The sequence below is a fragment of the Arvicanthis niloticus genome, chromosome 27 (genome assembly GCF_011762505.2).
Source record: "Arvicanthis niloticus isolate mArvNil1 chromosome 27, mArvNil1.pat.X, whole genome shotgun sequence".
NCBI lineage: Eukaryota > Metazoa > Chordata > Mammalia > Rodentia > Muridae > Arvicanthis > Arvicanthis niloticus.
In genome coordinates, this window is record NC_133435.1 from 10620046 (window position 1) to 10633876 (window position 13831).

The 13831-nt window shown below is 39.3% G+C and overlaps 1 protein-coding gene across 3 annotated transcripts in view; it reads left to right on the top strand.

Annotated features, from left to right (window-relative positions):
• Positions 1-13831, top strand: part of Dync2h1 (dynein cytoplasmic 2 heavy chain 1) — a 190913-nt gene that overhangs the window by 140944 nt on the left and 36138 nt on the right. For all 3 annotated transcript variants that reach the window (XM_076926138.1, XM_076926139.1, XM_076926140.1), the window contains 3 exons: positions 4326-4401; positions 7202-7410; positions 8819-8923. In XM_076926138.1, the coding sequence (XP_076782253.1) occupies positions 4326-4401; positions 7202-7410; positions 8819-8923 (390 nt within the window). The remainder of the gene's footprint in view (positions 1-4325; positions 4402-7201; positions 7411-8818; positions 8924-13831) is intronic.

The window sequence follows — 13831 nt, forward strand, 5'->3', positions numbered from 1 at the left end:
TTTAATGAAAAATACTTTAAATCATTTTGTACATTGAAACATTATAAACATAAATGAAATTATTGTGGTGTTGTAAAAGAAAGATTAAAATTAAAATTCAAGCTTTGATCAAATTTCAATAGATGATTATATAATCATTTCCTTCTTCCACTAGGGCTCTTAAATGGAAGAAGTTGCTCATTGGAGATAATCCATTGTAGGAACGGAGAACCCTGGCATATATGAGATAGGGTCTCATTAAACTAGAACATCAGCCAAGAGCACTTTTTAAAATATTAAACATTTTCTTCTTTTGTTTGGTTGTTTTCTGTTTTATGAGACAGAGTCTTAATACTAGCGTAGCATGGGAGTCAGTATACAATTCAGCCAAGAATCAAATCCAGGATCCTCTTCCCTGAGCTTCCTATGTATGAAATCATAGGCACACACCTCCACACCTGGCTCAAAAAAGATACTTTAAATTTATTTTTAAATGCAAAGGTCTGAATTCAAGTTTAAATCCAGCCTGCTATTCTTTCAGGGCTGTATTCTGCAGACTTCAAACCATTCTATGCTGTTCTTCTTGGGTATTTCCACTTACATTACAAACTAGTTCCAACAGGTTAATATCTTGCTGAATTTTTCAAATATATTAACTTTTCTATCCATCATCTTCTTTTCCCATGGACTGACTGTCCTTATCCTCCCATATTGGATCAGATCTTTCTAATGTATGTAACAAGTATATTTCTTACCATCAAACTTCTATAGATGAGTTTTATATATCATCTGTACATTTTCTTGGGAGCCTCATGGAATTAGATTACTGTTTGGGTTTTTTCTTACATGCTCAGAATCTTATCTACAATGAACATTTAAGAAATAGTTTTTAATTATTTTATATTTTTATATTTCAAATCTTGTCCCCCTTCCTGGTATCCCCTCCTCCAACTTCCCACCCTATCCTCCCTCCCCTTTGCCTCTAAGAGGGTGCTCACCCACCCACTCCCAGCTCACCCTTCCAGCATCTCCCTTCCTGGGGCAAGCCTCCATAGGACCAAGCACATCTCCCAATGATGCCAGATAAGGCCATCTTCTGCAACACATCTAGCAGGAGCCATAGACCCACCAACCTCTTTGGTTGCTGGTTTACTCCCTTGAAGCTCTGTGGGGTACGGTTAGTTGATATTGTTGTTCTTCCTATGGGGTTGCAATCCCCTTCATATCCTTCATTCCTTCCCCTAACTCTTCCATTTGGGTTTCCCAGGCTCAGTACAATAGTTAGCTGTGAGTATCTGCATCTGTCTTAAACAGGTGCTGGCAGACCCTCTCTGAGGACACAATACCAACTTTCTATCTGCAAGCAGCTCTTCTCATCAGCAATAGTATTGGAGTTTAGTGTGTGTGGATGGGATGGATCTCAAGGTGGGATAGTCACTGGATGGCCTTTCTTTCATCTCTGCTCATTTTTTTTGTCCCTGTATTTCCTTTAGACAAAAAAGAATTCTGGGTTAAAATTTTTGTGATGGATGGGTGGCCAAATCCCTTCTCTGGGGGCCATGTCTATCTATTAGAAGTGGTCTCTTCAGGTTCTATTTTCCTACTGTTGGGTATTCCAGTTAATGTCATCCCCATTGGGTTCTGGGAGCCTCTTGCATCCCTGGCATCTGGGACTTTCTAGTGGTTCCCACTTCTCTACTGTTACTTAATTCTATTCATTCTCCTGGCCCTCTGCACTTCTCTCCTGTCTCTTCATATCTGGTCCTGCCACCCCCCCTCCCCCTTATTTTTTGCTCTCTGATCTGGGTCTCTTATTCCCTCTGCCTCCTGTGACTATTTTGTTCCCCTTTCTAAGTGGGATTGAAGCATCCATCCTTTCTTCTTATTAAGCTTCATATGGTTTATGAGTTATATCATGGGTATTCTGAGCTTTGGGACTAATATCCACTTATCAGTAAGTACATACCATGTATGTAAATGTTGAGAAACTTGAAGCAATCCCACTAAAATCAGGTACAAGTCAAGACTGCCCACTCTCTCCCTATTTATTAATATGGTAATTGAAGTTCTAGCTAGAGCAATTAGAAAACAAGAAGAGGTCAAAGGGACACAAATTAGAAAAAAAAGAAGTCAAGGTATCACTATTTGCAAATGATATGATAGTATACATAAGACACCAAAAAATTCTACCAGAGAACTCCTAAACCTAATTTAAAAAAATTCACCAAAATGCCCGGATATAAAATTAACTCAAACAAATCAGTAGCCTTTCTCTACACAAAGGATAAACAGGTTGAGAAAGAAAGTAGGGAAACAACACGCTTCACAATAGTTACAATAATATAACATATCTTCGTGTAACTCTAAGCAAGTGAAAGAACTTCAAGTTGCTGAAGAAAGAAATTGAAGAAGACCTCAGAAGATGGAAAGACCTCCCATGCTCATAGATCGGCAGGTAAAAATGGCCGTCTTACCAAAAGCAATCTACAGATTCAGTGCAATTCCCATCAAAGTTCCAACTCAATTCTTCACAGAGATAGAAAGAGCAATTCTCAAATTCATCTGGAATAACAAAAAAACCCAGGATAGCGAAAACTGTTCTCAACAATAAGAGAACTTCTGGGGAAGTCACCATCCCTGACCTCAAGCTGTACTACAGAGCAATAGTGAAAAAACTGCATGGTATTGATACAGAGATATACAGGTAAATCAGTGAGATAGAGTTGAAGACCCAGAAATAAACCTACACACCTATGGTCTTTGACAAAGAAGGCAAAACCGTACAGCATTTTCAGCAAATAGTGCTGGTTCAACTGGTGGTCAGCATGTAGAAGAATGCAAATTGATCCATTTTTATCTCTTTTGAACAAAGCTCAAATCCAAGTGGATCAAGGACCTCCACATAAAACCAGATACACTAAATCTAAAAGAAGAGAAAGTAGGAAATATACTTGAACATATTGGTACAGGGGGGAAATTTCCTGAACAGAACACCAATGGCCCAGCCTCTAAGATCCACTGTAGACAAATGGGACTTCATGAAACTGAAAAACTTCTGTAAGGCAAAGGACACTGTCAATAGCACAAAACAGCAACCTACAGATTGGGAAAAGATCTTTATCTACATCTGAAAGAGGGTTCATATCCCAAATATACAAAGAAATCAAGAAGTTAGACTCCAGAAAACCAAATAACCCTATTAAAAATGGGGTACAGAGCTAAACAAAAGATTCTCAACTGAGGAATCTCGAATGACCAAGAAGCACCTAAAGAAATATTCAACATTCTTAGTCATCAGGGAAATGCAAATCAAAACAACCCTGAGATTCCACCTTACACCAATCAGAATAGCTAAGATCAAAAACTCAGGTGACAGCAGATGCTCATAAGAATGTGGAGAACGAGGAACACTCCTGTTGGTGGAATTGCAAGCTGGTACATCCACTCTGGAAATCCAGTCTGGAGGTTCCTCAGAAAATAAATTGGACATAGTATTACCTGAGGACCCAGCTATACCTCTCTTGGGCATTTACCCAAAAGAAACTCCAATATATAATAAGGACACATGCTCCACTATGTTCATAGCAGCCTTATTTATAATAGCCAGAATCTGGAAACTACCAGATGTCCCTCAACAGAAGAATGGATACATGTATACATGTATAAATGTACTGTATAAATGAGGTTCATTTATACAGTGGGATACTGCTCAGCTATTAAAAACAAAGACATGAATTTTGTAGGCAAATAAAATGAAACTAGAAAATATCATCCTGAGTGAGGTCACCTAGTTCCCCCCAAATATTTTTGTGTGGTTAATCAATACTGATACAGTCCTAAGTACTAATTCTATCCAAATTTTTTAAAATTTAGTTTTATTGTAATCAGTATATTTAATGAAAACACCATAAAAATTACTTGCATATTTTACATTTTCTTTTTTACATAAACATTATAGCTGTTCTGTAACTCTCTGGGTATAAAATATAAATAAGTATACATAAGTAACCAATGCTTTTAGGAATATATTGGCACTAGTTATGTTTTCACGTTTGTGGGGAAAATGTATAGTTTTGAATGAAGCATAAGGTATAGGTGATATATTAATGCACATATGGTATATAGATCAAAAAATGTACCACATCAGTTTGTTCTCTGACTGTACTGATGTACATTAGTGATTGAAAACTAAAGTAGAATTACAAAGTCATTTTCCTGTTACTGAGGTCAATGCATTGATTTCTAAAGGTTTTATTTTTTAGTATATAGTGAATGCTTTTCTTAAGTTTAGGTGGTGTGTAGACACCTGCCTTTGAATTCACTGTATCTTACATTTGTTGTAACAGGGTTGGACCAAGTTTTACGAGTTTTCCTTATCAGATCTTCGGGCTGGGTACCACGTCATTGATAGGCTCTTCGATGGTGAGACTGGACCTACATTAGTTACTGCTCGTAACATGCATTTCACAATTGCCTTAATTCCTGCCACAAATTCTGAGTTTTGCTTTGTATTTGGTATTTGAATGTCCTGACTATTATGCCTGTGCTCTCTGAAGGTTCTTGGGTTGTCCACTGTGGTTTTGATATAATTCATTAGAATTTTGACTTACCTGTAGTTTTCAGGAGACAAATCTAGAAACAGTGTGTGTTCATTGTGTAGCCTACAATTTTTTTTTAATCAAAATTGCTTCAGTTGAGTCATTCAGTTCTCTTTCTAAAGAATTAATACTCTGGATCATAGCAGCACAGGGCTAGAACTAAGAATTTGTGCAGTCCTGGAGGAATTCCTAGGTGTCTGTGGAAGCAGTACTGGAGTGAAACCCGAGACTTCTAACATAGGACCATTTAGCTCTTGTTTCCTTGAAGCCAGTAGCAGTCCAGTTCCTAGATTCCAGTGTGCAGTGCTGAGACAAGGGGGCGCTAGAGCTCAGACACACTGGATCTGAGAGCAGATTAGATTGGTAGAAATTTAAACTTGAATGTTGTAACCATAGTTCACAGATCCTGTCCCCACATTCCCTGTCAGCCTTGTTGCCTTGTCCAGCTGCTCTTCACTAAGCCCCCTGTCTCAGCAGATGGCATGGTCATTCGTGCTCTTCTTGGAGACTTCCAACTCCAAGCCTGCAAGTCTCTTACACCTTTCTCATTTCTCAGGGACACTGTTCTTTGCCAGGATATTTTCCCATTTCCATGTCACACTCTTTTTCTGTTTGTCTGCCTTAAAGCCTTAGCTGTGTGTGGGACTGCTTTCTTTCTCCCCTTTCACGTGCTCTGTCACAGTGCAGCAGTCCATCTGGATAGTAAGCCCAGGCTTTCTTAAGGCTTTCTTCCTTAGGCTTCCTGTCCTCAGACAAGCAACCATGTGACAGTGTTTACTAGATTGTAATCTACAATGTGGTCCATGGGAAAGAACACCTGCCCTTTGTTTATCACCTGCATGTTAGCACCTATCATGTGTCCATCACAGGCACTAGAAATTGTTCTGTGACTTGTTTTTAGCACAGAGATCAGAATAGACCCCTACTATGAGAAAACCACCTGGACCAGCTGATCTTTAACACAGTTACTATGCAAATTTAAGAAACAACAACAGAAATTATTGGCTGCCTTTTTTCATAATTCCTCATTTTTTACTCTTGAACAACACATTTTTTTTTGGGGGGGGACAGGTCTAAAAGAAAAACAAGGTTTTTTCAATATAAAATATCTGCAATATATTTCATGTGCTGGCATTTCTACTTCATAAATTGAATGTGAGCTCTGTTTCTGCATTCCTTGCTGACTGTGTTAGCAGTGCCTGTCATTATGACTGTATCAGCTAGTAAAGATGAAGGTAGTGTGGGAAATTGAGTCATGGTGACATCTCTTGCTTCTTAGACACTGCTGATATAAGGTTTCAGCTAGGGACACCTTCTCTTTTCTCAACTATGTGGATAGCCTAGTTCTGTAAAAGGCAACATACGTCATTTATGCCTCAAGGTTTAGAGTAACATTGCTATCAGTTCTGTGACAGTCTCTGAATTTTGTAGTGGTGAAATAGAAAAATACAAGTATATCAAATGCACAGTAGTGGCAAATCAGTAATGCTAATACAGTTAACTGGCTATTTGCATACAGTTACATGTTTATTATATTTACAGAGGAACTGAGACTGCCTCAGTCTCTCTCACAGTCATTGCTGCCACGATTGCAGTGTGCAGTGTGTTGATGCTGCACGATTCAGTATTGATGTAGGAGAGAGCTTGCTTTCCTGTGTGCTCATGTGTGGTTTTGTGCTGTGAGAGATGGACTTGCTTCCAGGCATCTGCAGCCCACCCCCAGGCTCCAGGTCTCTTCCTAGAATGCAGATGTTTGTAGACTATGACGGTAGAAGGCTACTGTGCAGAGTCCTGTTACAGACTCCCCATTTCATCAGATTATCTTATGGGCTGTTTGTTTCATCAAGCACAGGTTGTAGTGTGCTCTGTGTTTTAATAAAATACTACATTGGACAGCTGTTATAAATGAAGTTATATTTGGATCAGGTTTTTCCAAGGGGGTTCCAAATTAATTAGGCATTGCTACATGGTCAGAAAACAGGATGGCCCTGTATTCAGAATGCTCTGTTTACACTCCAGTTTTGAGGATTCTATGATTTTCTCATTATTGTGACCCAGACTCCTAGATCTCAGCTGTCATATTCATAACTTGATTATTTTGATAAGTATAAAATCATTGGAAAGGAAATGTTCAGACAATTTAGAGATTATTTATAGAAATCATTGAGATATACTAGAATCTATTGCTGTGTCGTAATGATTAAAGTGAGGGTAAGTGACTGTGCAGTGCTGAGTTCTGGGCTGGGAACCCACAGCAGTTTTTGTTACCATAGAACAAGAAGCCAGAAGGAATTCCGGCATGGACAGAGAATGATCTACAGGCCATGTGCCTTATTGTGGTGCTCTTGGCAGTTGCTTGGGAAGGGAAAATCCTTCTTTCTTGGAGGTTGCAGCCACTTAGAGGATTCCCGCGCTCCAGTGAATGTCCTTATACCCAAGCATGTATATGCAGCACTGGCTGGACTTAGTGCCTTACCAAAAGGGGAAAAAGATATAAAATTAGGGAGGGGGCATGCATGTATAAGAAAGACATAATCATATTTCATTGTATACATATATGAAATTCTGAATAAATAAAATCTTTTTAAAAGTAAAATTAATAAAAGTATTTGTTTTACTCATAGGTACCAAAGATGTACAGTGGGAATATGTACATGGCTTACTTGAAAATTCTATTTATGGAGGACGTGTAGATAACTATTTTGATCTTAGAGTTCTTCAGTCCTACTTGAAGCAATTTTTTAATTCTTCAATACTTGATGTATTAAACCAAAGGAACAAGAAAAGCATTTTCCCATATTCCATCTCTCTCCCAAACTCATGCAGCATTTTGGTAGGTAGAAGTAATGATTTCCCATGCATTTCCTGTAACATGGTTGAAACTTATTTTTGAATGATAAAATTTATGCAGAAATGTGCACATGATGGGCGTGTATAGCAATGACTTTTGTATAATAAACACGTGAGTATAAGTCACTCATTATCTCAAAACCATACATCCTCAGCCAGCCAGATGCCCTGGTTCTTTCTCCTTCTAGTTAGTGCTTGGTTCCCAGAAGAGACTGCACTGATTTCCGACAACTTGACCTTTGTCTGTGTAAGTGATAAGAGAGACCGTTTTTTGTCTCTGTGAGGAACTGTTCTTGAGACATGTGACTGCTACTTGCTACTTAGTGAGTCAGTCTGGGAAGGCAAATGCCTCCAACCAGTCTAGATAAAAAGAGATTACATATACATTGGAATAAATCAAGTGTTTAATTTTCTAAACAGTAGTAGTTTTAATTTTATATGACCCCTAATAGTCTTTAGTTATATTTTTATCTGATGCCACATTTCCCAGAGGATAACATGCCAGTGTGAGAACAAATAAGTGCATGCCCTTGTGTCTTATAGCTGACACTAGAAAGGAACTGGCAGTCACTGAGCTAAAGGACAGAGAAGGTCAGAGGACATCACAGTCCTGGGCTTCTTATACTCTAACTGTATACTTCAGGGGCAGCTGCCAAGAATGACACAGAAAGAAATGCAATCTGCAGATACTATATGGATGCATATGTATGAATATATGCATATAATGCCTTAACATACCTTACCTTTATGAGAAAGATTCCCAGCCTTGCACCAAGGTGAATAAATTTCTTCCTGATTTGCCCTTGATTTTTCATCTAAAATTAGATAAGTGTTAGACTGATGTGGAGGAAGCTTGTAAGTCCTCAGAGGAAATGCTGATTACCAATATGTGTTAGCACACTATAACAGAAGACAGGAGTGGGTGCACTGCATAGTGACAGACTCACTTGGCCTGCACAGAGTAGTACAATACTACATCCTGCCTATAGGCCACAGGATTTCTTTAAGTGGTTACTTTTTAAAATAAAACAACCAGTGATTGTTCAGGTATGTAAGAGCTGAGGTCTACATGTCTTTTGTATGCTGTAATAAATTATGGCTCCCTAAACACATCTGCACAGCGTCTTACACACAATAGGCAGATCTATTTATATATGTTAGATTGAATCCACTCAAAGTCTCTCTGTATATAAGGAGTTGTAACAAGAATATACAATATCAAATAGTTAATGCCCAGAAGAATATTAGTGACAATACTTCCTCTATAGTTGATCAGGAAAACAGTGATAGAAAAAAATGGGACTACCTATTTAGTAAATTCTGTCCAAAGTCTTAGGTTTCTGTGGTTGTAAATCTGCCTTTGGTGACAGCACTTTTTTCTTTACCTGCAGGACTATCGTGCTGTCATTGAGAAGCTCCCGGAGGATGATAAACCCAGCTTCTTCGGTCTGCCTGCCAACATTGCCCGCTCTTCTCAGCGCATGACCAGTTCTCAGGTGTGATATACCAGGCACCTCTTAAAAAATAAACATTGCTATTGAGTCTGAAGGAAACAGCATGATTTCACTATGTAGAATGTTAACATGCTTTTATTTACAACTTTTATTTCACTTAATATAAACACTTCACTTTTACCTTATTTTAAAGGCATCAAGTGATTTTATCTTAGTATTTCCTAAAATGAGTAAAATAACACTGAATACTATCAATTTCATTAGGGTATTTGATTCATTCCTCAGAAAGATTTTATTATGATTGTATTGAATATAACTTGTATGAGTGAACACCAAATTTAATATCCTTTATCATGCAGGATACAAATACATATTCTTCCTTTCTTTGTTGTCTTATAAAAGATAAATATTTGATATGAGTTCATGATTGGATATTCTGTAACTTTGATTTTTGAAATCATGAGACAAAACATGTTATTAAATGTTAGCTTTCCATCTCTGTGACATAATGCCCATGGACTGCAAAAGGAGCAAAGATCTCTACAGGTCTCAGGTTATTGCTTTTAGGCCTCTGGAAGACATAAGCATGGTAGAGGGGTGTAGTGGAAGAAACCTGCTGATGTCAGGGGAGCAGGAGAAAGCATGGTGGAGAGGGAAGAGAGAGCAGCAGTGACAACTTACCCTAGAATGGCATGCTCCTATTTGCTCAGCATCTCTCACCAAGTAATTCCTATTCAGCTGTAATTCTGTACCTGGACTAGTGATTGACATAGCAGCCCCAGCCCCATGGTCCACAGACCTCTCAATAAGCCCTATGGTCCACAGACATCTCAATAAGCCCCATGGTCCACAGACCTCTCAATGAGCCCTGTGATCCACAGACCTCTCAATAAGCCCCATGGTCCACAGACCTCTCAATGAACCCCGTGGTCCACAGACCTCTCAATGAGCCCCATGGTCCACAGACCTCTCAATGAGCCCCATGGTTTATAGACCTCTCAATGAGCCCCATGGTCCACGGACCTCTCAATGAGCCCCATGGTCCACGGACCTCTCAATAAGCCCTTAGCTATGAGTTTAAGCCCTTACACTGAGCCACAATACACAGAAACAACATATCAATAGGTTCTATATAGTTGCCACTTGGTTATTTGAATAGCTCCTGGTTAGTGACTTCACCATGTGTGAAGTGGTTCTCAATGCTGTGTATTCAAGAGCTTACTTACTGTTTATAGACTGTCAGATAAGAACTGTTACTTTTCCCTTTTAATACATGAGGAAACAGACACTGAGACTTGTGTATTGTAAGATGTCCAAGATCAAAGAGCTTAGAGGCAGAGCTAGAATTTTAAACCAGTCTTTCTGGTTCATTCCTCCTTAGAAAATTTTCTAGAGTTTTATTTTTGTTTTTAAGATTATGCAGTCAACTCTGGCATGAGTACTGGTAACAAAACTTGGGTTCTCTGCAAGAGTAGGACACTCATAGCTGCTGAGCTATCTCACCAACCACATAATTTACATATTTTTAATTTTCATTTTGAGTTATTCCTCACCATATTCTATAGCATTTGCCCCTCAGGGATGCATGTGCTGCTTAGTAATGTGCACCATGGCAGGTGCAAATGGTTTGTGATAAGCCATTTCAGAGGTTCTCGGCATAGTGTCCACAGAATGCTCCAACAGCCCTTAACTATTTATATGCATTATTTATAAGCATTCTAATTAGGAAGTATTTTACTCTGTAAGTCTACATGCTTATGTTGTTGCATATCCAACATTTCTTGAGTTGTCGTTTCCTCTTGTTTTGTCTTTCCATGCAGTCTGTTTTGTCTTTCCGTGTATAATCTGTTTTATCTTTCTGTGTGCAATCTGATTTCTCCTTCCGTGCGCAGTCTGTTTGTCTTTCTGTGCTTGCTGTTTTGTCTTTCAGCGGGGTCTGTTTGGCAGTCTCAGTGCTCATTCTTCCATTAGGAAGCAGTGTGCACAAGGTTATAAGAATAGTGTTCCTCATAAGTGAGTTCATCTCTGCTGGTGAGAGTCTGTTGCGGCCCGAAATTTTGGGCGCCAAAAATGTTGAGAACTGCACTAGCCCACGTTTGGGGGCCAAAAATGTTGCAGACCGCTCTATAAATGTTGGAACCCGCACTGCCAAAAGCCTTGGGGGCTAAGTTGTTAGAGCCTGCACTGCCCCAAGCTGCTCCAGTCCACGGGTTGGGGTTCAGCAAGAGAGAAAGTGAGGATGGACTCGAAGAATGGAGACCAGACAGAGTGTGATTCAATCCCATTTATTCTTCAGTCTCTCTTCCTAGTCCAAGTCCCAAGTCTTGAGTTCCTAGTCCCTAGTTCCTAGTCCCTAGTGCCTCCAAGTTCCAAGTTTCCAGTTCCAAGTTGTAGTGCCTAATGTCTAAATCCAAGTTCTTCCTCCAAGTGCCAAGTGCCTACTACCTAATAATAATAATTCTTCTTCCTAGTTCTCTACCTCATGCCCTCAGTCCAAGTGTCTTCTACCTCATGCCTAATAACTGACTAACTTCTTCTGTCTGCCTCTCGCCTTTTATATGTCTCACTTCTAAGGCACGCCTTTAAGTCACGCCCTTAAGTCATGCCCTTAGGTCTTTTCTCTAAATTAGATCTCTAAGTCACGCCCTTAAGTCACACCTTTAAGTCTCTCACACACCCAAGGGAAGATCCTGGGTATCTAAAACAAGATGTTATCAGAGTGTGCTCAGCTGTTGTAGGCTATTGTAATCAAGTCTCTTGTCAGGGTATATGGCTCAAGATGGCTGCAAGGATGATAGCCGCCTTCTGTCGGCTCCCCACAAGAGTCTGCAGTTCCTTTTTGTTTTCTCATTCAAAGTGTCCCTGCAGTCAGAGAATGTGTCTTCCTCGGGTCTCTGTCATATGTCTGCACCCTCCTTATTCCAGCCATGGTTTTTATCTAATATGTGTGTGTGTGTGTGTATGTCTATGTGTGTATGTGTGTCTGTGTGTGTGTGTGCATTTGTGTGTGTGGTTGCTTGCTTCTCTCTTTCTACCTTTACATGGTTTTCAGATATCAAACTCAGGTCACTAACCTGCGTGGCAACCTGTGTTACCTGCTGAGCAGTCTTGCTTCCCCCGTTTTTCCTTTGTCTGAAGGGTAGCTCTACTGGCTGTTACAGTCTTTCTTAGCATTTGCCATTTTGTGGCATAGGGCTTCTCTTGGGTAATCTGCTAATGTTATGAGAATACCTTTAAATAGGACACAGCACTTTCTTGAAGATTTAATGACATATAGTTAAACATGAAAAGCATCACTACATAATGAAACCAAATGAATCAGTGACCAAGAAAAAGACATTGTGATATCTTACATGAATTCACATGAGTCTTTTTCTATTTCTCTGCCTCTGGAATAAAGGACTTACCGAGCTGTCTCTATATAAAGCATTGTTTATAATTTTATGCTTTTCTATGCATGCAATGTTTTCTGATTTTGTTTCTCATATATAATATATATACACTTACACACACATATATACATGCAAACACATAAATACATGCGCATACACACACATGTGCTAGGACTTTTGCTCTCTAGCCCTTTCCTCTCTGAGAGAGAGAGAGAGAGAGAGAGAGAGAGAGAGGAACGCTTGCCTTCCTCTGTGAGAGTATTAGCCAAAGACAACATAAGTCTTCACAGTTGGAGGGCATAAATGACAGCCTCACCCTTAGTGCGCATCTGGTAAACAGTTTCGATTCCTCTTTGAAAAGCAATTGCACTAAATCTATCCTGATAAATGGGAATTAGTGCTTTCTGAGGGGTGGGGGTAGAGCAGTAAAGAGACAGGATTATAAAAGCCAAGAGAACATATTTGAGGGATGTGGAACAGTGCATTCTAGTTTCTGGATCCTTCCTGAGATCCAGAGCCAAGGCTTGTGGTGACAGCACATCTGTTGAGTAGCTGCAGCAATATTGTGCCTATGTGACAGACAGCACATTGGCAAGATGAGGGAAAGATTGATGTCAGAGGTGTCAATGTTAGGCACAGCATCACGGTGGGAGGAACTTGAGATGGAAGACACTATGACAATATAGAGCCATCAAAGATGGCTACATAGTGTCTCGCGTGAGCCTCTGCCATCCTTCCTCATAGGCCATTCAGCATAATTTCACCCACTGATGAAGCTAGCAACCTCCTGCTCCTCTCCCTACAGCTCAGTGAGTATTCATGAGCAAAGACCATGCTTTCAGTGCGTGAGCCTTTCTGAGGATATCAATATACATAAACCTTTAACAGTGGAGAGTTTGTCTTTTTTCACACCAGAATAACAAATCTTCTAAACTGACACTGTACTCATGTTGTAACTATCTCAGAGAGCTATTCAAAAGCTGCCTGGCCTTAGTACGCACTTTTTTCACTTTCTATAGCTTGATTAGGGTTGTTTTGACATTTATCGCAGACATAATATTTATACTGTGTAGTTTACATGCTTTGACCTGTTTGCACTTGAAACTATCACCATGTCTAGACAGTGAATACACATCTCTTGTCCCAGTTTCCATTACATGTTATACTCCATCCCCCATCCCCATGAAGCACACAGTTTCCTTTTGAATAATTTAAATTAGTTTATGTTTTCTAGACTATTTTATAAAAATTTAATACTTAAAACTCTATGGTGTTTTATTAGTTTTACTAAGAATAATTATAAAATTTGTCAGTGTTCTTATGTGTTTCTGGAGTTGCTGCCTTTTAAGTGCTGAATCATATTTCATTATTTGGCCAAGCCCCAGCTTCTTTATCAAGTCATGAAGGGTGTTTAAAGTGTTTCTACTTTGGGGCTCCTAAAATTAGCTGCCAAACAATTTCAACAAAGTAGATTTGGTGCACATTTAAACACTATTTCACCTCACCACATAACCTAGCTGTGAAATGGCTGAATAAAACAGTAAGCATATTTAATTTC